Raw genomic sequence first — 25,078 nt, 5'->3', positions numbered from 1 at the left:
CTTTCCCCTAGCCCCTACAATAGAGAAAGAGCACCAAATCTGGAGTCACAGGACTTGGATTCAAATTCCCAGATTTGTATGACCTTACAGAAGTCATTCTAATCTCCCTGGAACTTAATTTTCTTCATTTGTAAAATGAAAGGGATACGATTTCCTATCAATCTAACTGACCTCTCCTACCTACGAATAGAGCATTGTGCTAGTACCTTATTCATGCATGCATTATGTTTTATTTTGTATCACACAGTTTGCTAATGTGCCTATTTTATCTTCCTTTCAAGACAGAAAGTTTCTGAGAATCAGAGACAATGTCTTCTCTACCTGTGAATATAGTTCTTCACCTCAACAACATATTCTTTATCCCAATGACTATAAAAGTCATGTACACAGCAGAGGAAGCATGATGCTTATCAAATGAATGTTTGAAAGAGAAAAAAAATTAATCATAAGTAGAATCTAAATTACACTCTTAATAATATATTTTATGCAAGTGTCTCATCACTGAAACTATTAGTATGTACTAGGTAAGAGTTAACATAATCTATACTGAAATGGATCTGGGATCTCATCAATCTGGGAGTTTCCTCCAATGAAGCACATTGCAGCCCCTCCAGGCCTAAGACCCTCCTCCACGTTCTTCCAAAATTTCAGTACTGGGTGTTCAACCTCCACACTGGAAGCTTTCCCTGCTTTCTCCTGACTTTCTGAGGGGACCAGCACAACACTGTGACCCTGCTCTTGAGACACGATGAGCAGGGCAGCTTCTCTTCTTCCTTGCTGACATCCATTACTCCTGTTTCTCTGGGGAGTGCCTCCTTGGTTCTATGTTGCTGGATGCGCTCCACTGCCTTCTGGTTGATACTCATTTTTAGTTCTTTAGTGGCATCATGCTGCCATACACAAGACCAGTAAAATGTTAGTATTGAAAAGATAGGTCTTTGCTTTCATTTCATAATTTGCTATTTGCAATTACAGCCTGCTATCTTCTTTCTGTTCAATCCTGGGGGCAGTTTTTCCATCCAAATACAAATTGAAATAAGAGCAATGGACATTCTTCATTCACATGTAGATGTGAATGAAGCATCTGTGTAGATGGGCAGGTCTACACAGTAGAGTTATTAAAGATTTCTTCTAGGAGGCTCAGCAATGTCCTGGGGGTCTGATGTAATCAGCATGCCATGTGCAAACAGCAGTATTTGAAGGACCTTAATATCAACAGAGAATCCCTTCTTAGGCTGGATTTCCTCCTTCACAGTGACAAATAACTTTGATAGGTATACATTTCCCTGTTTAATGGCTCCTCTAATGTTTGCAATCAGAGGGGTCATGGAATAGCATTACTTGTTTTGACATATTCTAAGGAATCCTGAATGATCTTAAAATACTTTTGCTGTAAAAAAGCTTGTAGCATTTTATTCTAGCAAATTAATTAAAAATTTTTTCACTGTCAGCAACATGTACAATGGGATCTGAATAACTCACCATGTCTTTTTCACAACTGTGAGGTGGTCAAGAGTGGTCCATTATGGAATATCATTTGTGAAAGCCTGCTTGCTCCTCACTAAGGCCGTCACTGACGATGCACTTGATTCAAGCATGGAGGATTCTCACAGAACCTGGGTATGGACAGGACTGCAGGCATGCAATCTTTACAAAATTTCTGTACATTTCATCCTCACCAACTGATGGATGTGTCCAGGCTGCCATTATTCTCATGATGGACTTTCTGTCCTTATTTACTAGTATCATAACACATAATAACCAAATATCCCATGAAAAAATGTTTCTGGTTGCCTCTGGGTGTCTGATAAAATCCATTCAGCCAGCTTCTTTCTTTGCCTGTCCAAGGAGTACCCACGAACCAGTCTTCCAATTAACTGTAGCTTCCTTCTTTTTCTTTCTGGTTTTGCTTATAGCAAGGCATGTCAAGAATAATATGATTTTAAGCCCCTCTGGTGACATGTCTATTTGTTGGTTACTGGTGAAGCATCTCACATTTAGAATACCAAAAGGTAAATGGAAATATATTGATGGTCTAAAGTCCATACATGATTCTTGCTGCTCTCTGCCTCCTTTCCTGCCTCTCTGCCACCATCACTGCCGAAGCAGGAGGGAGAAGGCACAGAACAGAAGATCATGGTTCATTTTCTTTTGTTTCAACACTTCTCTCATTACTGTCTCATGAAAATGCTGTGAGGTAGATCACATAAGTACTACTCCTGTTTTACAGGGAGGGAAACTGAGTCTTGGAGAGGTGAAACAAATAAAACTGATTTATCTCCAGGAGGCCAACCTACTGGTCACATACAACTCTGTAATCAGCTTAGCAGATGTGATGGAAAAAAAACCCCCAAAAACTTGGTCTCTTATCAGGGGCATAGTCGGAGCTTTCCCAGCATGGCAAAATTTGCCAGAGCTTACTCCCCCCACTGTCATGTCACAGTGGAATAGGACTTTATTTCTTTTACAAAATATTTATATTTAAAAGTAATTATTTTTAATCACATTTTAAAGCATTTAAACATAGTCTAAATATGATAAAATCATACACACACAAAATCTTTCTGTATGTCTTTCCATGATGTGGCATTTACTTTCATGATTACTAAATTGTTCCATGCTAAGAACATAAACCCACCTTTTCTTGTTTTGATTTTGCAATGAGTTCTTCAATAAGTTCTTTGCGTGATTTTGGTTTCTCTTCCTCCTCTCCCGGTTCAGAGGCTTTCTTTCGAAGGAGACCGCCACCTCCTCCAAAATGGGAAGCAGTTAACTCAGCTGCAGAAAAATAGTGATGAGAACTAACATGAACCACACACAGATTCACGGTTTGGGAGTGTACTATTACAGTACTCTGCCAACATTTCTCCTAGACTAGTCATAAGAAGGACTGAATAATTCCACATTCAAGCAAAAAATTCATACAGACCATCTTGAACACAACATATACATAATGGCACTTATCAAATATTACATCTGAGTCTTCAGGCAAATCCAATGTACTGAAACTTAACCCTACCATTAGAACCTTTGATTATCAGGATTATTTCCCCCCTGAAATCAACTTTTGAGGAGAAAGGAGCAAAACGCAAGGAAATGAAATGAAATCAGGGATTTATTGGAAAAAGGAAGGCTAGATGAGATAGAAGTTTTAAAAAGAAATCAGCTTCCAGTTGTGCTCTAGGATTACATTTAGTTTAGTGTCTTATATCTTCCTGTTCTATACCTAGAAAATGATTACCTGAAATCATATAAATATTCATGTTCAATAAACTCTATATTCAGGGATTACATATTACAGGATTCATCAGAAGGGTCTTTTAAAACAGTTTCCTTTGGTGCATTTCAGCTATGATTTGAATTATACTTGACCTTTCAGAAACATGTGTTATACAAATTAAAATAGATACACACACCATACACATACATATTGTATTTAAGGTATTTTTTAAAATTAGGGTGTTTTCTTTTTTTAACATGAAGGAGAGATGAAAGGATCCCATTGGGCACTGAAGAGTACGGAGTAGACCAGGCCTCTCAGAGGTCTTCCTCTTGCTTTCAGGGCACATGTGGCCACTCACAGCACTTCAAAGAGCAGGGAGTCCTCAGCTATAATCCATCGAGTAAAATGGTGGATCACTGGGCCTTATCATCTGCCCTGCTCTTGTGCCAGACCATCAGGCCTTACTATCTACCCTGCAGTTCAATCTTAAGGACCATGAGGCTTTCTCACCAGTCTCGAAACTGAACCCTCTTAGGGATGTATTCTCACTCAGTTAGAACATTAGTTACTAAAGAACAAGGACTGTCTGACTTTTCTGGTTGTCTGGACAGCACTTAGCACAGGGTAAGCACTTAATAAATGCTCTTCATTCATGGACAAAGTTGAATTTCTCTATTTTTGCCAACGGCTGATTTTATAAATACTTCTTAGTGAAGATTCAATAATATAAACAGCTTCAAAGAAATGATTTTTAAAATAAATATCCAGTCATCAGGGGAGCTAGATTCCAAATGACAAGTTATTTTGGAGAGACCAATATGTTACTTAATAAGGTTTTACTTCATATTTAGTAGGTGACTTTTTTTTGGGGGGGGGGTTAGGCAATGGGGTTAAGTGACTTGCCCAGGGTCACACAGCTAGTGTTATGTGTCTGAGGCTGGATTTGAACTCAGGTCCTCCTGAACCCAGGGCCAGTGCTCTCTCCACTGCGCCACCTAGCTGCCCCCATTAGGTAACTTTTTTAAAAAGCACTTTAATTACAAAGCACTTTTCTTAACACTTCTCTCATGAAGAAGCTATGGGGTTGATCACAGAAGTATTGTTCCTATTTTACAGGGAAGGAAACTGAGTCTTAGAGAGGTGAAGCAATTTGCTCAAGATCACACAGCTAGTAAATGGTAGGGTTAACATTTGGCTTTAGTTCTTATTGGTAGGTGTTCTAGTACTCTTCCCATCCTTACACTCAGAGTTAAACTGTAACTCATTTTCATCTGTACTTCCAAGTAAAGGTACTCATTAAATGGCTATTAATTTATTTTCTTAAGAAAAAAACACCTTCCCAAATACTCTTGAAATAAAGAAGATATAATGATTCTGAAAGATTTCCAGATTTTTTCAAGTTAGTAGGGTTACAGAATTTAGACCTGGAAGGGTTCTTAAGAAATTATTTAGTCTAATCTCTTTTCTACAGAGGAGTAAACTGAGGCCCAGAAAGGGGAATTTATTTTCTTAAGGTCACAAAAACAGTAAGAAGCAGAGCTGGGATTCAAAATCAGGTCTTCTAACACTAAATCTAATGTTCTTTGGACTTTTTTTTTCTCAAACGAATACAGTCACAATTAGTTTTCTCAGTTCTCTGTCTTAGAAAATACTGCTGTTTTTCTCGTAGAAAGTTCCCAAATGATTTGGCGGGGGGGGGAAGAGAAGATAACCCCCCACAGGACCCCCAAGATGGTACAGCAATGGCCGTGAGAATGAAATATTCCTGACCCAGATACATCCTCCTCACGATAAGGACTGACACTTACAAAGTGCCTGAAGGTTTGGATCCTCATACTAATCCTGTGAGGTAGACACTACAGCAGGTATTTACCACCATCTTACAGAAGAGGAAAATGAATCTCACTGAGTTTAAGAGACATGTTCATGCTAAATGTCAAGGGCTCTCGTGATTTCAAGTTTGGCACAGCCAGATTGTCAGAAGCTGCCTTGAAGGCACTAACTGGTTAAGGGGTTTTTAGAGGGGTCTGGAACCAACTGATTTAGAGTCACTAGGGGATTCTGGGGTACAAGATGTAGGAATGTTCTGGTCTGTAGCTCTGTTGGCAGATGCTAAGATGGTCTGATTTTGTCTAGAGGGCATTTGGATGTTACACAACCCTTCAAGACACCAGATGCGGAAAATTAGGCAAGGTCAAACATTCCAAGACACTAAATTGACAAAACACAGATGAACACATACAATACAAACTGTGTGTTGCCAAAACTTCCTAGTTCTACAAAAGGCAACACATAATCCACAAGGAAATTATTCTAGTCAAAATTTCAGATGTCTACAAAATTCTGCAATTGATATAAAAAAAATTATGTCTGTCATTTACACCTCCATTTGTTTCCTCTCCCTCTTATCAACTAAATTGTTTTTTAATTGAGATAGAAGAGTATGGAAAGATTCAATTTCAAAAGCTTTGCCATTTTTTATTCATCCATGTCCCAAAATATCATTTTAAAATCATTCTGAAAAAATTACATGCCTCCCTTCTCACTCTCACATAATTAGATGGCTGCTATAATAAACTTCCCTCAAAAATATCCCAAAACATCTAGCTTGGAGTTCAGGTCAATGTTAGAAACCACGGCTTCAGTTTTGGAAAATGCAAGACCAATTGTTTTGTGTATAACTTCAACTATAGAAATCGTGGAGGTCAATCTATTACTAAAAAAGTTAAAACAGAACTTATCTGGGAGAGGAAGGTGCTCTCTTCAGCACTATCCAGTAAATCATAAAGGCCAAATGGAGGACAAAAGTCATGAAGTTTATTGTTGAACAGCCACAAAATGATCTGAAACAATGTAAAGTTGAAAAGAGAAAGGAAAAATAAAATGGTGACCATTTCTCTTTAAAAATCACCCAGCATCTGGCAGAATAATTTGACAACAATGTTGCCTAAGAGTCATGCTTTTTACCTCCCAGTGTTCTTACACAGAACAGCTGGTTTTAAACTATGTGTTGCTTCAATTCCTTTTTTTTTTCCAATGGTTTATCCAAATATCAAAGGGCAGTTACATGCTTTATATTCCTTGGGTTTCCATATGCTTAAGGAAAAAAATGACAATTCCCCCGCCCAAATTACATCTTTTAGCTTTGTGTTGTATTGTTCTCAAGATTTTGCAAAAGCTGACAAATTCTGACCTGAAGTCAACGAAAACTAAAACCCAATTCGTAATTACATTACTGTAATTTCACAAGCAGAGGATGTAGAAAGACCTGATTTCTAACTTCTTTTTACAAAGGAAAGCAAAACATTTAATTTCTTAGGGTTCATCCCTTTAAAAAAAAAAAGAGAGATTGGCATCACTTCTCAAAGAAATTTGCTTTTGTTAGTAAAAAAAGTATACAAAGATAAAACATACTATGTGATGGCTATTACTTCAAAGGAATGGTTATTTTGCAGGGTATAGGTAGTCCCTTGTACTGATATAGACTACAGCACCTCCCCCACATTGGTAGATGTCCTTCATTAGCCATTATGGCTAAAAAGATGTATCCTTTAGTGAACAATTTTTTGATTAGCTTTCTGAAGTCACATATCCCAATTCTCAGAAGACAGGCACGATATATATCAATAGGCCTATTCTTCAAGCTTTCTACGGAATAGTCTCTGACGAGGGTCTGCAAATTATGGTCTAATGGCCAAATCCATTCCACTTCCTGTTTAAAATGTAAAAACCATTCTGGGCTGGTAGACCATACAAAACAGGTGGTAGGGTTAGATCTGGCTACTGAGCCACAGTAATGCCAACCCTGAGTCACTTCTATACCATAACGCCGTAGCAGAGAAATATTTCAATGGAGAATGGAACTGCTACAGGTTACTATTATAATTATAATGATGATGATGGTGTGATTTACAGCAAAATCACAAATTATAGGCTTGAAGAGTAACATATTTACCTCCCCTGTTCTGAAGTTGAGGAATTGCTTTTTTCCCCTTAAGTGTAGAACTTTCTCTAATTTTATCTTGTTCAGGTTGGCCAAGCATTCTCAACTGGCAAGACCTTTCTGGATCTTGACTCAGTGTGTCAGCTCTTCCTTGAAGCTTTGTGACATTTACAAATTGGTGATCTATGCCTATGGTTGATTTGTACTTATGCCTTTATTATCGAAGTTAATTATACAAATGTTAAACAGCACAGGGTCAAGCACAGAAAGTAGAACAGAAAGAGTATTCCAGTTCCAGTGGCAGGTCTGGCATTGCCTTTGGGCAAGTTACTCTCTCTCTGGGGTTTATCACTTTGCTTCATTTATAAAACACATGAGACCAGGTATCTAAAAGGTCCCTTCCAAGTCTATGGCTGTTATTACTTGTCAATTTATCTTTTTTGTTCATCAGTGTTTCTTTTGCAGGTCTCAATTTACTTTTAGAAACAAAAGGAAAAAGGACAATAGCATATCAATAGGAAGGAAACTTAGCATAAGGTGATAATATTGCTATTATTCTTACCAGATAACATTCCTCTTTCTTCAGTATCACTGTCACTATCAACAATGTCATTAAATTTTTCAATATCTGCCAAAGATTGGCCATAATGAGTTAATTCTTCATCTTCATTGAGATTATAAATGCTTTTCTTTTCATTGTTACGCTGGAAGAACAGAAACCAGCATTAATTAGTTACCTAACATTTCTCACAATAGTTTGGGGTAGTCTGCCAAAGTTCATTCAACTAAATAGTAACAAACACTTTTCATAATTACATATTTGGGTTTTTTTTGTTTTGTTTTGCAAATTTTATTCTGTTCCATGTCCTTCACTCTCTAATCGGTGGATTAGTTTAATTTTGTTCAATAAATTCTACAGGAATATAGTATTACCCAGAGAAGAGGAATTTTTATTTTAACGGACAATCAGTAACCATTTTCACACACCAGGTCCATTCTAAGAAACAAGCACACTAAATAGTTTTAGGCATGCCACCATAAACCATAGCTTAAATGCTAAAGGTGGCAGGGGATCCAGAACAGCCAGGAGGCCAAGATAACATCTGTTTTGGATAGGATGTTTATCCACTCAATTAATATTTACTAAGCTTCTTTCTATGAGGGGTTTAGTATGTATAAGAGGTATCAAGTGTGAGGTAGCCAGTTCTGAGGCCAGGGATAATTAAATGCTTAAATGGTAAGCATATTTAATGAACAAAACAGGCTGACTGTCTTCACTGGTTATATAAAGTGACAGCTCAGAAATAAAAAACCAAAACCAAAAAATAAACCCTCAAACGCCAAACCCAACCTTCCCCTACAACACATATTTTCCATACCTGTCGTTCCAGAGCAAACCTCTTCATCATCTTTTCCTCTGGACTTATTTTAGTATTGTATTCCCCAAAGCGTTTATCTGTAAATACATTTGACTTGTCCCTTTCTTTGTACTCTTTCAGTAGGGTTTGTGTACGCTGAAAAACAAAACACAAAACAAATTAACAAACAACTTTCAAAGACCAAAGGGCAAGTAAAAACAACGTGTGCGGCAAGATGAAATCTGACTCTCAGAATTTAGGTTTTCTTCCATATAGTACCATGGTTCACACAATAAGAACTCAGACAAGGCTTCTCCTCCTCCTCCTAATAACAGATGATTGTTTAGTGAATTATATACGTATATATAATTTCATTTGTTCTATAACAACTCTTTAAGGTACATAGTGTTATTATTCCCATTCTACAGAATCAGCAGCGTAGGATTTAAGCAATTAAATGACGTGTATAATCACAGAGCTAATTGATTGAGCAATACCAGCTTGGAGCTGAAACCCAGGTTTTCTGTCTCCAAATCCAATGATTCTTTTAGTATGTTAATCTGTTTCTCAAGATCACTATCAGCATTTTTTAAATGGGGGAAACTGAACCACTAGTACTCCATTTTTAGATAGGAAAAGAAATCAGCAAATCAGCTAGTTTTGTCAGTGGGATGCTCACAGTGCTAAAGGGTCCATAAAGTAGACAAGCCAAATATACTGAACTGCTTTTTCAGCTGTGGCAGCTAAAACTAGTAATGTGTTTACATTAGGCTTGCTTTATTTGGAAAAAAATGGAATAAGTTTAGATCCCTTGGATGATAAAGGGAGAGAAAATTTACCGTATTGGTCCAAATATAGGCTGCTCTCAAATACGGTCTGTTAAAACTAAAAGGAGATTTTTTTTTTGACAAGAAAAAACAGAAAAATAATACTTATCACAGGTTACACTTGGCTTTTATATGTGCTGGGAATGGATAGATGGATTATGCTTGGTTCTGTGTTATTTGATATTTTTATCAATCAGTCAGATAAAGATATAGTTGGGACGCTCATCAAATTTGCAGATGAATGAATAAAGCATTTATTAAACATTAATTTTTTTCTAGCTCTATAAAATAATTTTTTGGTAGTTTGGTACGGCAGATTGATTAATTTAGGTAGAAGTGTCATTTTTATTATATTGGCTTGGACTAACCATGAGCAATTAATATTTTTCCAATTGCTTGGATCTAACTTTGTGTGAAAAGTGTTTTGTAATTGTAAATATAAGGATAAGTTGAAGAAATTGGGTATGTTTAGCCTAGAGAAAAGAAGACTTTGGGGGCAGGATAACAGCATTCAAGTATTTGAAGAGCTGATACATGGAATAGGAATTAGATTTTTTTCTGCTTGGCTCCCAAGGGCAGACTTCAGAACAAAGGGCTAGTTAAAAAGAGGTAAATTTAAACTTTTTTTTAAAATTAGAATTTTTTTCCCCAATTACATGTAAAGACAATTTTCAACATTCATTTTTTATAAGATTCTGAGTTCCAAATTTTCCTCCCTCCCTCTCTCCTCTCCCCCAGATGGCAAGCAATCTGATATAGGCTATATACGCGCAATCATGTTAAACATATTTTCACATTAGTCATGTTGTGAAAGAAGAAACAGATCAAAAGAGAAAAACTACAAAGAAAAAAAAAACAACAAGAAAAGTGAAAATAGTATATGCTTTGGGCTGCATTCAGACTCCATAGTTATTCCTCTGGATGTAGAGGACATTTTCCATCAGGAGTTTTTTCAAATTAATTGTTTTGGATCATTGTAATGCTGAGAAGAGCTAAGTCTATCACAGCTGATCACTGCACAATGTGGCTGTTACTGTGTACAATGGTCTCCTGGTTCTGCTCACTTCACTCAGCATCAGTTCATGTTAGTCTTTCTAGGTTTTTCTTGAAATCCACCTGCTCATCATTTCTTACAGCACAATAGTATTCCATTACATTCATATACCACAACTTGTTCAGCCATTCTTCAACTGATGAGCATTCCCTCAATTTCCATTTCTTTGCCACCACAAAAAAGCTACTATAAATATTTTTGTACGTGTAGGTCCTTTTCCCATTTTTATGATCTCTTTGGGATACAGACCTAGTAGTGGTATTACTGTATCAAAAGGTATACACAGTTTGAGTGCCCTTTGGGTAGAGTTCCAAATTGCTCTCCAGAATAGTTGGATCAGTTCACAACTCTGCCAATAATGCATTAGTGTCCCAATTTCCCCACATCTTCTCCAACATTTATTATTTTCCTTTTCTGTCATATTAGCCAATCTGATAGGTGGGAGGCGGTACCTCAGAGTTAAATTTGCATTTCTCTAATCGAGAATGATTTAGAGCATTTGTTCATATGACTACAGATACCTTTAATTTCTTCATCTGAAAACTGCCTGTTCATATCCTTTGACCATTTATCAATTGGGGAATAGCTTAAATTTAAACCTGATATAAAGAAAAGTCTCTTAACAAAAACTATCCAAAAATAAATGGGTTGCATTAGGAGGTTGTGGGTTCCTGCTCACTGGAAGTCTTCAATAAAAGATTTGACCTTTTGCTGGGTATGCTGTAGAATGGGATATTTTTCAGGTATAAGATGTGCTATACAGCCTCTGAAGTCCCTTTCAAATCTAGGATTCTGAGATTTCCTCATCTGTTATAAATGAGGTGAGGTGGTCGACATGAAGGCCTCTAATGAGACTTCTGACTCTAAATATAGGATCCTAAGAAGTAATATGATTATTCTCTTAAGTCTTAGAGTCTCAGACCAAGGCAACATTTTTCAAGAGATTTTTTTTCTCTCCAAAATGCCTGTTTTCAAAGCCTCATATAGGTTTAAGAGAGGATCAGGTGTTTTTGAATGATATACCAAAGTAATTTATGCTCTGGTAGGTCCAACACCAATCTAGAAAAGTTTCTCATACGGGCCCAATCTTTCCAAGTCTGGAAAGAATCAGAAAAAGAATAATGGTTAATGGGAATGAATTTTTTGGCCAAGGCAACTCATGAAGACAGTCTCCTAAGGCACAGAGGGGTTCTGATCTGCAAAGAGTGAGGGACTACCAACACAGAAAAAAATAACAGATTCTCAAAACTAAAATAATATTTATTATATTTACAATTATACCTATAATAATTATATTAAATTATAAGTAGAACTTTGCTTTACAAATACTATCATGTTTGCTCCTCATAACAACCCTGAGAATTAGATGCTATTATTATTCTTATTTTACACTTGAAAAAACTGAGGCAAACATAAGTTAAGTGACTTGCCCAGGAACACACACAACTAATAAGTGTCTGAGGCTGCATCTGAATTCAGGTTTTCCTGACTCCAGGCCCAGAAGTGGCTCCATTATTTAAGGATTAGGTTGTAGAAAACCTACAGAAAGCAACTGGTTAAAAACACAGCTTTACAAATGATAACATACTATAAGTAATCTGTTATTTTAGGAACAGATAACTCATAAGTTAATTCAATCACACCTAAAGACGAATATGGTACACTGCACATGAATAACTCTTCCCTTGCAATCTTTCTTTCACTCTAAAAAGAAGTGTTTGGAGGTGGGAATGGATAATTATTTGAGATCTCACTCCTATTTAGTAAAGAACAGTGACTCAACCACAGTTACAAAGCAATCCACGGCAAAGTCATTCAGACTTCAGATCCTCTAACATTTCCCTCTTCCTTCTTCACGTTCTCTTATTCTTGAAAAATGGTTAGCAGCAGGGAGATTACAAGTGAATTTGTGAGAACAGTCTAGACTGGGGGGGGGGAATCTCGGGCTTCGAGGCCACATGTGGCCTTAAGAGATAGTTCTCCCTCCGTTCAAATTTCTGGATTAACTATCTTTGGTCCAAAAGAAGACCAAACAAGGTCTTTGCCCCATTTCCTTTCTGAAGTGGGAGATCTAAAAGGGGACAGACAGACACACACTCCAGCAACAACACAAGAGCAGGAGCAAGTAAGAAGAAAACAGACATGGACAGGTGGATTGAGATGCAGCTCCAGGAGGTCGAGACGTATCAAATGGGTTCTGATTTCCTCTCCCGCTCTGTATCTGATGTCGGCAGAAAGTCGGCGGCTCCTTTAATTTAGCAGTCTGTCTGCCCTGGCAAGGACAAAGCCTACTTAGCGAAGGCTGTAGTGCCAGCAGTGGTTGACGTTTCAAAGCAGAACAAACAAATCTATCCAGGGAGGAATTACGCGAGGAAAACATTTTTCTTGATTTCTTCCCAAAATATCTCTGTACATGAAAATGGTACTTTGGCTACCATACTTTAATAAAGCCAGACAATCCACTCTCTTCACCATCCAAGGAGGATGGAAATAATTCAATAACTACTCCTGCAATACAATTTTAGCACTTTGAATAGAACTTCAGAAATCGGTCAATGCCTTTGTAAAGGATAAGAGTTAAAGCATAACTTCTTAGAACACAAGCTCTTCACACAGCAACAGCTCTGCTATTGTGTTCCAGAGCCTGGCCTGCTGGCAATGAATGGCTTGACAAAGATTTCAAGGAGCCCTCCCCTACTTCCACATTTTTCTTTTGGTTCTGCGTTTCTCCTCCATTTTTTTACATATTACTCTTCTAAGTATTCAGGTCAATAACAGTAGGTGTTTGAGAGGGAATTAAGGCGAAGAAAACTGAGAGTTTACTGTGCAGTAACACTAAAAGCTCAATTTGATGATGCAGGATCAAACTTGGAGTCTTAACTGTTTAACATACGTGGGCATGGCTTGGGAAATTTAAGCGGTGGACTTATACCAACGGTGTGGCTATGTCTGATCAAACAGAGAAGAAAAAGAGAAGAGTAATCCTTGTGAACAAATGGCTAGAAATATTAAACAGCAAGCAAGCCTGACCCTCATAAAAGCTAGCATAATTTCAAATGGTTATGTTTTCAAGCACTCTTTCCCACAAAAATACAGCTCAAAATTTTGACGGGACTAATAAATCCAAGTTATGGACCACCCAGTAACACTTAGAATAGAATTCTAAAATAGGCACTATAGCTGTTTGTGGGAAACATGCATCATGATAAGTTTTACACGTTCTTGAGTCACACAGATTCTCCTTGGAGACATTCACAATGCTAAGGCAATGCTACAACAATGTCAGGTCCTCTTCACTATGTGTTTATTTCATTACATATAAAGTGACCTTGATCATCTTATATTCTTCTTCTTTCTACTGAAAGTAGATCCTTTCTACTCTCAAGTGGGAGTACAGGATTTAGACAAGGAAGGGACTTGAGAGATTACCTAGCCTAGCCCAACCCTTTCATTTTACAGATGAGGGAGCAGGAGGCCCAGCGATTTTCACAAGGTCAAAAAAGTAGGAGCTTGTTTTGAGTTTCCTACAAATACAACATGAATAAAGTAATACAAATGACCCGTAGCACATAAGATTTCCAATTTTGAGAATATTCAGGAGCCTATAATTGTGGTTCATGGTTACAGAATATTTGAAAAGAAGCAATAATATGAAAGATTCCTTCTTTAGCCATGGATGTTTCTTCCTGAAACAAAGTTCTGCACATTCATAATACTAGATCCCTTACTCAAGATTAAAGTACATGACTGAACGCTAGACAAAGTTTATAAAAATGAAACACTTTAACAGGCTGAGTGGGGTGGTCTGACATACTCATGAAGGGGTAATGCCTGGATCTCTGAGGGAGTCCCCTCAAGCATCACAGATTTTGTTTCAGCTCAACAAATGAGGGCCAGCATGGCACAGACACAGTGGATAGAATAGGCAGTTGTTCAGTTGTGTCCCACTCTGTGACCTATTTGGGATTTTCTTGGCAGAGATACTGGAGTGGTTTGCCATTTTCTTCTCCAGTTCATTTTACACTTGAGGAAACTGAGGCGAACAGGGTTAAATGACTTGCCCAGGGTCACATAGCTGGTGTGCCCGAGGCTGTCAGGAAGAAGAGTACTTCCTGCCTCCAGGTCCAGTGCTCTATCCATTGCACCACCTAGCTGCCCATAGTGGATACAGAGCTGGCTTTAAAGTCCCAAAGACTAGAATTCAATCCTGCCTCTCATACATACTGGCTATGTGCCTTTGCCCAAATCTCTTGACCTCTAAGTGACTCAGGCAACTCTCAAAGACCATAAACTGGAGAAAAAAGCGCTGACCTTCACTAGCAGCATTCCTCACCAAGCTCCCTGTACCAATAAAATCACAGATCTAGTCTCTTTGCTGTGACCTCTTCCTTGCACCCTTTGCCAAACAAGCAGAACGATATAAACTACTGTGAGAAAAGTCTGTCAAAATTTTTAAATGGGATAGACTCCCAGGCATTCAATGTTTAAATTCAATTTTATTTTATTTTCACCTCCAAATTCTCTCCCTTTCCTCCCCCCTTCTCCTACCCACTAAGAAGGCAAGAAAAATAAAACTCATTACAAATATGCATAGACATGCAAAACAAAATTTCACATTAGCTATACCCCCCTCCCCCTCACTCCCCATACACACAAAGCAAGAAATAGAAGAAAGTGCTTAAATCTGCACTCTGAGTCCATCAGATCTCTATGTGGAGGTGGACAGCACATTTCGTTATGAGTCCTTTGGAATTGTGGCTGCTCATGAAGCTGATTGGTTACTAAGTCTTTCAATGCTGATTATCTTTACAATATTGCTTTTACTGTAAAAACTGTTTTCTTGGTTCTGTTCACTTTAGTTTGCATACAAGTCTTCTTAAGTTCTTCTAAAACCATCTCCTTCATCATTTTGTATAGCACTCTAGCATTCAAATGCAAATACCATTACCGGTTCAGTCATTTTCTGATGGATGAACACCCTGTCAGTTTACAATTCTTTGCAAAAATGACTATTAGTGTTTTTGTACAAATATGTCCTTTCCTCCTTTCTCTGATCTCTTTGGGGGCTTTGTGCTTAATACAGATATTACCGGGTCAACGGCTAGGGACAGGTTAGTGACTTTTTGGGCATAGTTCCAAATTGCTCCCCAGAATGGCTAGACCAGTTTACAGCTCCAGCAATGGTGCATTAATGTGCCTGCTCTTCCATAGCTCCCCCTAAATTGCCATTTCCCTTTTTATCATCTTTATTGATTTGAAGGGTGTGAGGTGGAAGCTCAAAGTTGTTCTAATTTTTATTTCTCTTATTATTGGTTAATGACTTGGAACATTTAAAAAAATTTTTTGACAACCTGCATTTCTTTTTGACTACTGCCTATCCATATCCTTTAACCTCTTACCTACTAAGGAATGTCTTTTGTCCTAAACATAGTTTAATCAATTCCTTTTATATCTTGGGTACCAGACTTTAATTTATTAGAGAAATATGCTGCAAATATTTTTTCCCAAGGTAACTGCTTCCCTTTTAATTGCATTGATTTTATTTGTGCCCCTTTCCAATTTCCTATAATCAAAACTGTTCATTTTATTGTCCATGCTTCTTGATCAAATATATTTTCTCTATCCATAGTTGCTTAACACTGAATCTTTACTACAATAGTGTTTTTCAGTTTATCAAACACAATGCTATTAATGTTCAACTATTTCTAGATCTTGTATATCTGATGTTTCATTCATCATTTTCACTGGCCACTGAAATCCTTTGGCATGCTCGCAGGCCAACCTGGAGGCTGAGGTTGTACAGGTCTGCTCTAGGACTAAATTATTTAGCCTCCATTTAAAAGATAAACTATTTTTTCCCAAAGTCCCTTTATTGAATATAATTTTTGAGTTATGATCAGTGAAAGATATTTAATATTTTTGTTTTTCAGCATTTATGAGATTTTTGTGCTTTAACATGGTCAATTTTTGTAAAAGTGCTCTGTCAATTGCCATTCAGTAATTGTCAGAGATCTATCACATCTAACTTTCAGAAACTTTCTCAAGTCCTTAACTTATTTCTTGTTTCGCTTTTTGTTGGCTTTGTCTACATCAGAAAGAACCTCAACTATTATAGTTTTGCTATGTACCTCCTCTTGTATTTTAACCAACTTTTTTTTCCTTTAAGTATTTAGATGCCATTTAGTGCACATATATAACATACTGACATCATTTCACTCTCAATGATTCTTTTAAGTATAATTTTCCCTGTTTCTTTTAACCATGACTATTTTTACTGTTTTGTTTGTTTTCTTTTTTCTTTTTGGTGAGGCAATGGGGGTCAAGTGACTTGCCCAGAGTCACACAGCTAGTAAGTGTCAAGTGTCAGAGCTCTATCTACTGCACCACCTAGCTGCCCAAGTTTTACCTTTTTTTTTCAGTCTGAGATATTGATTGCTATCCTAGCTTTTTAAAATTCACCTAACACACAACAAATTCTTCTCTAGTACTCTCTCTCAATTCTGTATGAATCTTTACGTGTACTTTTTATAAACAAATTATTGCTGGATTTTGTTTTCTACTATTTTCTTCTGTTTTATGGGTCAGCTGCTCTCATTCATACTCATGGTTACAACTGTTAATTGTGCATTTTCTTCTATTATATCCTCTTATATTTTTTCTTCACTTCTCCTCCCTTACTCCCCCAAGGATAAAAGTAGTTAAAGAGGATGTGATCAAGACAAGTGAAAATAGAATAGAAATGATCTGCTCCCACTCTAGTACTCTTCCTTTCTTCTTCCATCACTGGTTCTTACCCTTTTTTTCTTCCTTTCAATCTCTCCTTCCCTATCCTATGCACCCTCCAAAGTAGAATTTTGATTTGTGTCTATTCTCTTCTAGGTATTATTTTGTCTCTTAAAACATCCCCTTTTCCTTTCCCTACCTGTTCCCCTGTTGAGCTTACTGTGTTTCTACACTAAATTTTGTTTGAGAGTGTTAAACTCTCCTTTGTCCGGTCCAAGTAAGCATTAAGCTTATGGTGCCTGCTTCCCCTATCCCTTCTTCTTCTAATTTTGTAGTTTTCTCACCTACTCCGATTATGAGAAATCGTGAATCTTAACCGTCTTTCTGCTTTTCCCTTCCCCTTTCTTTTCTTAAGAACATAAAAAACAAAACAAATTTTCCTACCAGTCCTACTGTCTCCCTCAATGACTCTTGAAGACACTTAAAGCACCCTTATTTCTTCTTTCCAAATTATTACAACGCAAACATGTGACCATAATTTAGCCTTTTCAATTTGTTCAAATGTAAATGTTTCTTTTGATTCCTATATTTTCAATACAGAATTTCTATTAAGCTCTGGAATTTTCAACAGGAATGTCTGAAAGTTCGTAATCCCACTCAAAGTCCACTTTTTCCCACTGTAGCATTATACTTAACACTTGCAGATTGAATTATTCTAGGTTGTAAATTTTTTTAGTTTTCTTTTGGTAAGAGTATTTCAAAGTTTCCTCACCTCTATAGTGCTAACCACAAATCTTGTGGATCCTTGGAACTTGAACTCTTTCTTTCTGGCTGTTTCTAGTACTTTTTCTTTGACCTAGAAGTTTGGATTGTGGCTAAGATGTTCTTGGAAGTTTTCATTTTTGAGTTTCTTCCAGTAGGTGACTGGCAAATTCTATTTCCAGTTTGCCTTCTGGTTCTAACAGATACAAGTAGTTTCATTTATGATTACTTATGATATGATATTCAGTTAGGGTTTTTTTGGTGGGGGGAGGGTGAAAGTGTTGAGGGAATCTAACGATTTTTAGATTCTCTTTCCCTGACTTGTTTTTCAAGTCAGTTTTTTTTTTGAAAGTAGTAGATACTTTACATTTCCCATTTTTTAAAAATCTTAGATTTTGGTCCCATATTTCTTTCTGTCTCATGAAGCCCCCGATTTCTATCTGGTCTCTTCTCCTTTTCAGAGAGTTGCTCATGGGTTAGTTTTTACTGCATTCTGTTCTAAACGACGAATGACAACTCTGGCTGTACAGAATGCTTTTTACTTTATTTATTTATTTATTTTTAATATAAATTTATTTATTTTTAGTTTTCAATATTTACTTCCACAAGATTTTGAGTTCCAAATTTTCACCCCATCTCCCCCTTCCCCCCACCCCAAGATGGCATGCATTCTGAATATCCGTTCCCCTAGTCTGTCCTCTCTTCTATCTCTCCCCCACTTCTCTTATCCCCTTCCCCTTCTATTTTCCTGTAGGGCAGGACAGACTTCTGTACCCCATTTCCTGTATTTCTTATTTCCCAGTAGCATGTGAAAACATTTTTTTTAAACACATGTTTTTAAAACTTTAGGTTTCAAATTTCCCTTCCCCCTCCCCACCACTCATTGAAAAGGCAAGCAACTCAACATAGGTTATATATGTGCCGTTATGCAAAACACTTCCATAGTAGACATGTTGTGAAAAACTAACTCTATTTCCCTTAATCTTACCCTGCCCTCCCATTTATTCTATTCTTTCTTTTGACCCTGTCCTCCTCAGAAGTATTTGCTTCTGATTACCCCTTTCCCAATCTGCCCTCCTCTCTATCATCCCCTGCTCTCTTGTCCCCTTCTCCCCTATTTTCCTGTAGGTAAGACAGATTTCCTACCCAATTGAATGTGTATGTTATTCCCTCCTTAAGCCAAATCCTATGAGAATAAGATTCACTCATTCCCTCTACCTTCCCCATTTCCCCTCCACTGTAAGACTTTTCTTTTTTTTTTGTGAGATAATTTACCCCATTCTACCTCTCCCTTTCTTCTCTGAACATAATCTTCTCTCATCCCTTAATTTTAGTCTCCAGATATGACCCCTTAATCTTCAACTTACCCTGTGCCCTCTATCTATCTATCTATATATATATATACATATATATAATTTTTTTCCTTCAACCACCCTAATACTGACAAAGGTCTCATGAGTTACAAATATCATCTTTCCATGCAGGAATGTAAACAGTTCAACCTTAATAAGTCTCTTATGATTTCTCTTTCCTGTTTACCTCTTCATGTTCCACTTGAGTCTTGTATTTGAAAGTCAAATTTTCTATTCAGCTCTGGTCTTTTCATAAGAATGCTTGAAAGTCCTCTATTTCACTGAATGACCATTTTTTCCCCTGAAGGATTATACTCAGTTTTGCTGGGTAGGCAATTCTTGGTTGTAATCCTGTTTCCTTTGCACTCTGGAATATTATATTCCATGCCCTGCGGTCCTTTAATGCTAAATCTTGTGTTATCCTGACTGTGTTTCCACAGTACTTGAATTGCTTCTTTCTGGCAGCTTGTAATATTTTCTCCTTGACCTGGGAACTCTGGAATTTGGCTAAAGTGTTCCTCCGAGTTTTCCTTTGGGGATCTCTTTCAGGAGGAGATCGGTGGATTCTTTCATTTCTATTTTGCCTCTGGTTCTATATCAGGGCAGTTTTCCTTGATAATTCCTTGAAAGATGATGTCTAGGCTCTTTTTTTGATCATGGCTTTCAGACAGTCCAATAATTTTTAAATTCTCTCTCCTGGATCTATTTTCCAGGTCAGCTGTTTTTCCAGTGAGATATTTCACATTTTTCTATTTTTCATTTTTGGATTTGTTTTACAGTGTCTTGGTTTCTCATAAAGTCACTAGTGGCTTCCAATTGCTCTATGCTAATTTTTAAGGAAGTATTTTCTTCAGTAAGCTTTTGGACTTCCTTTTCCATTTGGCCAATTTTGCTTTTTCGGGCATTCTTCTCCTCATTGGCTTTTTGGACCTCTTTTGCCATTTTGGTTAGGCTATTTTTTAAGGTGTTATTTTCTTTAGTATTTTTTTGGGCCTCCTTTAGCAAGCTGTTGACTTGTTTTTCATGATTTTTTGCATCACTCTCATTTCTCTTCCCAGTTTTTCCTCTACTTCTCTTACTTGCTTCTCAAAATCCCTTTTGAGCTCTTTCAAGGCCTGGGACTGATTCATATTTTTCTTGGAGGCTTTGGATGTAGGAGCTCTGACTTTGTTGTCTTCTACTGGTTGTATATTTTGATCTTCTTTGTCACCAAAGTAAGATAATATAGTCTCAGCCAATTACCTGAGTTTTAAACTCTTTGTTAAGGTAAGAGTCTGCTTCCAATGTGGAGAATGTACTGTCCCAAGTTTATATAGCTGTTTTCAGAGATACTTGTAGGGACCCATAAATTTTCAGTTCTTGCAAGGTGGTATGATAAGGGGTGAGGTGTTTACTCCTTTCCTGACCTGTGCTGTGGTCTATTAGTGACCACAAGCACTCCTTTCTGCCCTGAACTGAGAGGAAGGTTTCCTGTCCACAGCCACTACAAGTTCCACCACGCCAGCGCTCCTCCTCAACCCAGGACCGCCGCCCAGAACTGTGACCCAGATCCAAGCACGGGCAAAGCAAGAGATTCCTGCCTCAGCACCAGCAGAGAGATCCCTGCAATCCCCTCTGACCAGCCACTTGATCCCCCCTCAGTCTGTGGGTCGGAAGCTCAGGAGGCAGCTGCTCCCCCCCCCAGTTCTTAGGGAACTGGAGCTGAGACCCCACCTTCCTCTCTCAGCACCATAGAAACAAACTTTTCCCACTGACCTTCTAAGTTGTCTTTGGCATTTGTGGATTGAAGAGTCTGGAAACTGCCACAGCTGCCTGCGATTCAGTCCTCTGAGGCCTACTCCAGGTTCCCTGTGGCCTGCGCGCCCACACCACGCTGCGCTGTGCTCTCAGCCAAGTGCGATATACCTTTCTGATCGATCATCCAGGTTGTCTTGGGCTAGAAATTCGTTCCACTCTGTCTTTTTGTGGGTTCTGCTGCTTTAGAATTTGTTTAGAGACATTTTTCACAGGTATTTGGAGGTGTTGGGGGGACAGCTCAAGCAAGTTGCTGCTTTCCCTCCTCCATCTTGGCTCTGCCCCCCCAAATGTTTTTTAAAAAACCCACTCTTAGCTCATGGGCTGTATACAGGCAGCTGGCTGGATTTGGTCTGTGGAACATAGTTTGCTGACCCCCATTCTCAATTACTGATTCTCTTTACAATGCTTTCCTCTAAAGCTCTCACTTCAAATTAAGTCAACATGTATTTACTAAGCAACGGACAAGTGCTTGTCACTGTACTAAGTGCTATTTCATTCATAATTTTTTTTCCTTGTTCTTTCAGATACTATTGTAATACTTGTGGCCAAGACAATTTTCATTGAGGTTCTGTTTAAAGTTGTTGTAGTGTTATTTTGTTCCCCTGGATTGGCAACTTGGGCATCTCTTGATCCACTGGATTTCTTTACTGTGACCAGTATCTTCCTCTGTTTACTCTTATTTCCCTAGTCTTGTTTCCAAATTGGGGCTCAGCACCAGGGCCAGGGCCAATGCTCTCCCAGTCTCTCTCTCTCTTAGGTAGGGAGACTGGGTCTTGATTGGCTCTGATGATAATCACCTCCCCTCCTGTGGCTGGTTTTCATCTTCTCCTAGTGTTTGCCTTCAGAGCGCTAGTAATTTTTAGATCCCTTAGATTGTTAAAGGTCAGAGCGTTAGGTATCATCCCTTTGGCTCATTTCTAGCCAGAAGCCTACGGATTTCTGGAGCCACTTGGGCATCTCAATCTGTACTTATGGCTCCAGTGCTAGTTTTTAGCTGTAGCATTGTATGTTTCTGACTACCCTGAAGCATCCTCAAAGCTCTTCAGTCTCCTGCCCTCTGGCACTGATTATATAGGCTTTAGGTGTCCCGGGAGTACCTACCTCCGGTTCATGCTGCCAGGTTTTTGTCTTGTTTGCCTGTATTTAAGGAGGTTTTTTTGGCAAGGCCTTTTTCTTGGTGTTTTTTAGTTTTCTGTTTTGTCTTTTTGTGTACTTCTGGTATAGATGAAGTCACTGTAGTTTCTCTTTGGATTTCTTGATCATTATTTGGTTAGGGGCTATTACTGGATCTCTGCTGGAAAACAAGTATGAGAGGTGGTCTCTTCTGACACCATTCATTCAGCCATCTTAACTGGAGATCTTCTAACAGTTTCCTTCAGGGACTTTGTTGGTACTTTTAAGTTCCTTTCCTGTGCCACCAAGGAAGGCAGGGGGAGATTTACAGAGGAACTGTACAAACAATGCCGAAGTGGAACAAGACATTTTACTTAACACACATGAAGTCCTTGGGGGCTGGGACTGTGTTGCTTTTCGTCTTTGTACTTTCAGGGCTTGGCATAATGATTAGGGAACAGGTAGCCTTTCTCATTGTATATTCCACAGTAAACCACATTTCTAAAGTCAAATAATTGATTCAAAGTGTAAAGAATAAGCATAGTACTTTGTACAAGGCAGGCATTTAATGTCTGGAACACCTACTTTCCTCAGGCATCTGACTATATGCTTTTCCTACTCAAATCAACCCACTAATACCTCTAGGGTAAAATATAAACTTCTATGCTTAGTCTTTAAAGCCCTTCACAACCTTGCCCCAAACTATCTTTTGTCTTCCATTTTTAAAAATTTATTTTTTTCAATGAACAAATCTGTTTTCTTTCCCTCCTGACTCTCCCAATCCACAGAAGACGAAAACAAACAAAACCCTTGTAACATATACACAGTCAAGTAAAACAAATGACTCCATTGCTGTGTCCAAAAATGATGTGTCTCACTATGTGCTCTGAGTCCAGGACCTCAGACAGGAAGATAGGTATCACGTTTTATAACGAGTCCTCTGGAACCTTAGAGTTCTTAGGGATTTCCAAGTTGTAATGGCATAAAGTCCTCTGGTTCAGTTCTGTTCACTCAGTATAAGTTTATACATGTTTTCCCAGGTTTCTCTGAAGCCATTCCTTTCATTATTTCTTATAACACAAGAGTACTCTATCACATTCATATACCACAATTTGCTCAGCAAAGTGACAGCAGCCCTCTCAGTTCCTAGTTTTTTGCCATCACAAAAGACTTGCTATAAATATTCTATACATATAGATCCTTTTCTTCTTTCTTTGACTTTTTTGAGGGTACTGACCCTCATAGTGATATTACTGGATCAAAAGGTGCACACAGTTTAGCAGCTTCTTGGGCAGAGTTCCAAACTGCTTCACTAGGTCCCAACTTCTTTGTAGTCTCACTGGATATTATTACCTACCTACCACACTTTGCAATAGAGTCAAATTGGCCTGCTCTCGGTTTCTCACCCATAACACTCCATCCCCTGTTTCCATGCCTTTGCAATGGCTGTCCCACATGCCTTCCCTTGGCTTCACAAAGTCCCTCTCTTCCTTTAAGCAGCTTATCATACCAACAGAAAAACTACTCAAAATGACTGTTTTCCAGTCTCACAAAGAAGTCAGGAAGCTGATGAGTAACAGCACAGCCATTGCTGCTGACAACCTGTACTTGCGCACGTAAGTACAAGGCATATATCATAATTTTTCTATAACACAAATGATATCTTTGCACATATTAATAGTGATTGAGGGAATCTCATTACAGGGACCACATAGCTTAGAACATCACGTGTAGTTCAAGAGAGTTTTTTGCAGTCTGTCTTTTGTTTTCAAAGAGGACCAGTGACATCGTGGGATGATGTCTTGACTTGCACATAAATTGCATTTAAGTGAGGAAGAGTTGTGCAACATGATCAGCCCCTCCCCCCCCTCCTGAGTCACTGAAGGCTAAGGGCAAGACAGAAGTCAGGACTACTGGTGATGGCCTGGTATGCAGCAGATGACCTTGACATTTTTGATATGATTTGGTGAAAACACTAGTGAAAAGGGTGGAGGGTGGGAAGAAGTACCTGATACTTTTTTTTAAAGCACTTTTGAATCAAAAGAAAATATGGATATGATTGAGGATGACTTATGTAAATAAACATTCTATTTTTCCAAAGGGAAAAAAAAAGCACCTTAAGCATCATCTTCTGAAGGAAGTTTTTCTTGATCCCAACTACTAGTACTCTCCCTTCTAAACTACTTTGTATTTAACTACTTTGTATATGTTTATATTTACTTATGCTATATGTATTTACTTGTCTCCCCCATCAGAATAGAAACTCCTATGAGTACGGATGATTTAATTTTTTTGTACTTGAATATAACAGCACAGTAGACGGTAGGTGCTTAATAAATGCTTACTGACTGCTGACTAAATGGAACTGAATGCTGGTGGGAAAGGTCAAGTTAGCTTTAAATGTCTCTGTGTCATACAGGAATGTAGTAAAATCAAGAACGTCTGAGCTGAAAGTCTAGTGAAATAAAGGTGAGATGAGACAAATTCCAAAGCCAGAATACTGGAAGGCGATGAGGCCCTTTCCAGTCTGCAACGGTACCAAAGGGTAAGTCAGACAGGCAGAAAGGAGAATAACTAGATAACTGCTGAGATTTCTTCCTCTTCTCTGACTCTGAGTCAAAGTTGAATATGACCTATGAAAACTTATTATACTTTGTAATTTAGTTTATGGTCTGATTTCATCAAATCACCAGTGAGGTTAACCAATTCAGCTTCAAAAGTCTCAATAGCACAGTCTGACTGACTGTTAGGCTCTGTTTAGCTAGTGGTTATTCCGCTATGGTTTATTCTAGCCTTGAATCTTCATCTTTATACATTTTAAATGTTCTCTATGTTCTCTGTTCCTGTCCCATTCAACTAATTCCATGAAGCATCTAATTTCTAATACAATTTAATTCTGAACTCCTTAGCTTGCACTGTTTTATAT

The 25,078-nt window shown here is 38.0% G+C and overlaps 1 protein-coding gene across 1 annotated transcript in view; it reads right to left on the bottom strand.

Annotated features, from left to right (window-relative positions):
- The window catches only part of NOP14 (NOP14 nucleolar protein), a 60,813-nt gene that overhangs the window by 29,020 nt on the left and 6,715 nt on the right, over positions 1-25,078 (bottom strand). Inside the window, exons 2-4 of the mRNA XM_020992166.1 lie at positions 8,546-8,680; positions 7,729-7,870; positions 2,639-2,778 (exon numbers count right to left, since the gene is read on the bottom strand). Coding sequence (XP_020847825.1) covers positions 2,639-2,778; positions 7,729-7,870; positions 8,546-8,680 — 417 coding nt within the window. The remainder of the gene's footprint in view (positions 1-2,638; positions 2,779-7,728; positions 7,871-8,545; positions 8,681-25,078) is intronic.

This window comes from Phascolarctos cinereus, unplaced genomic scaffold (genome assembly GCF_003287225.1).
Source record: "Phascolarctos cinereus isolate Bilbo 61053 unplaced genomic scaffold, phaCin_HiC Scaffold_9;HRSCAF=440, whole genome shotgun sequence".
NCBI lineage: Eukaryota > Metazoa > Chordata > Mammalia > Diprotodontia > Phascolarctidae > Phascolarctos > Phascolarctos cinereus.
This window is presented reverse-complemented; position numbering and strand designations above follow the sequence as displayed.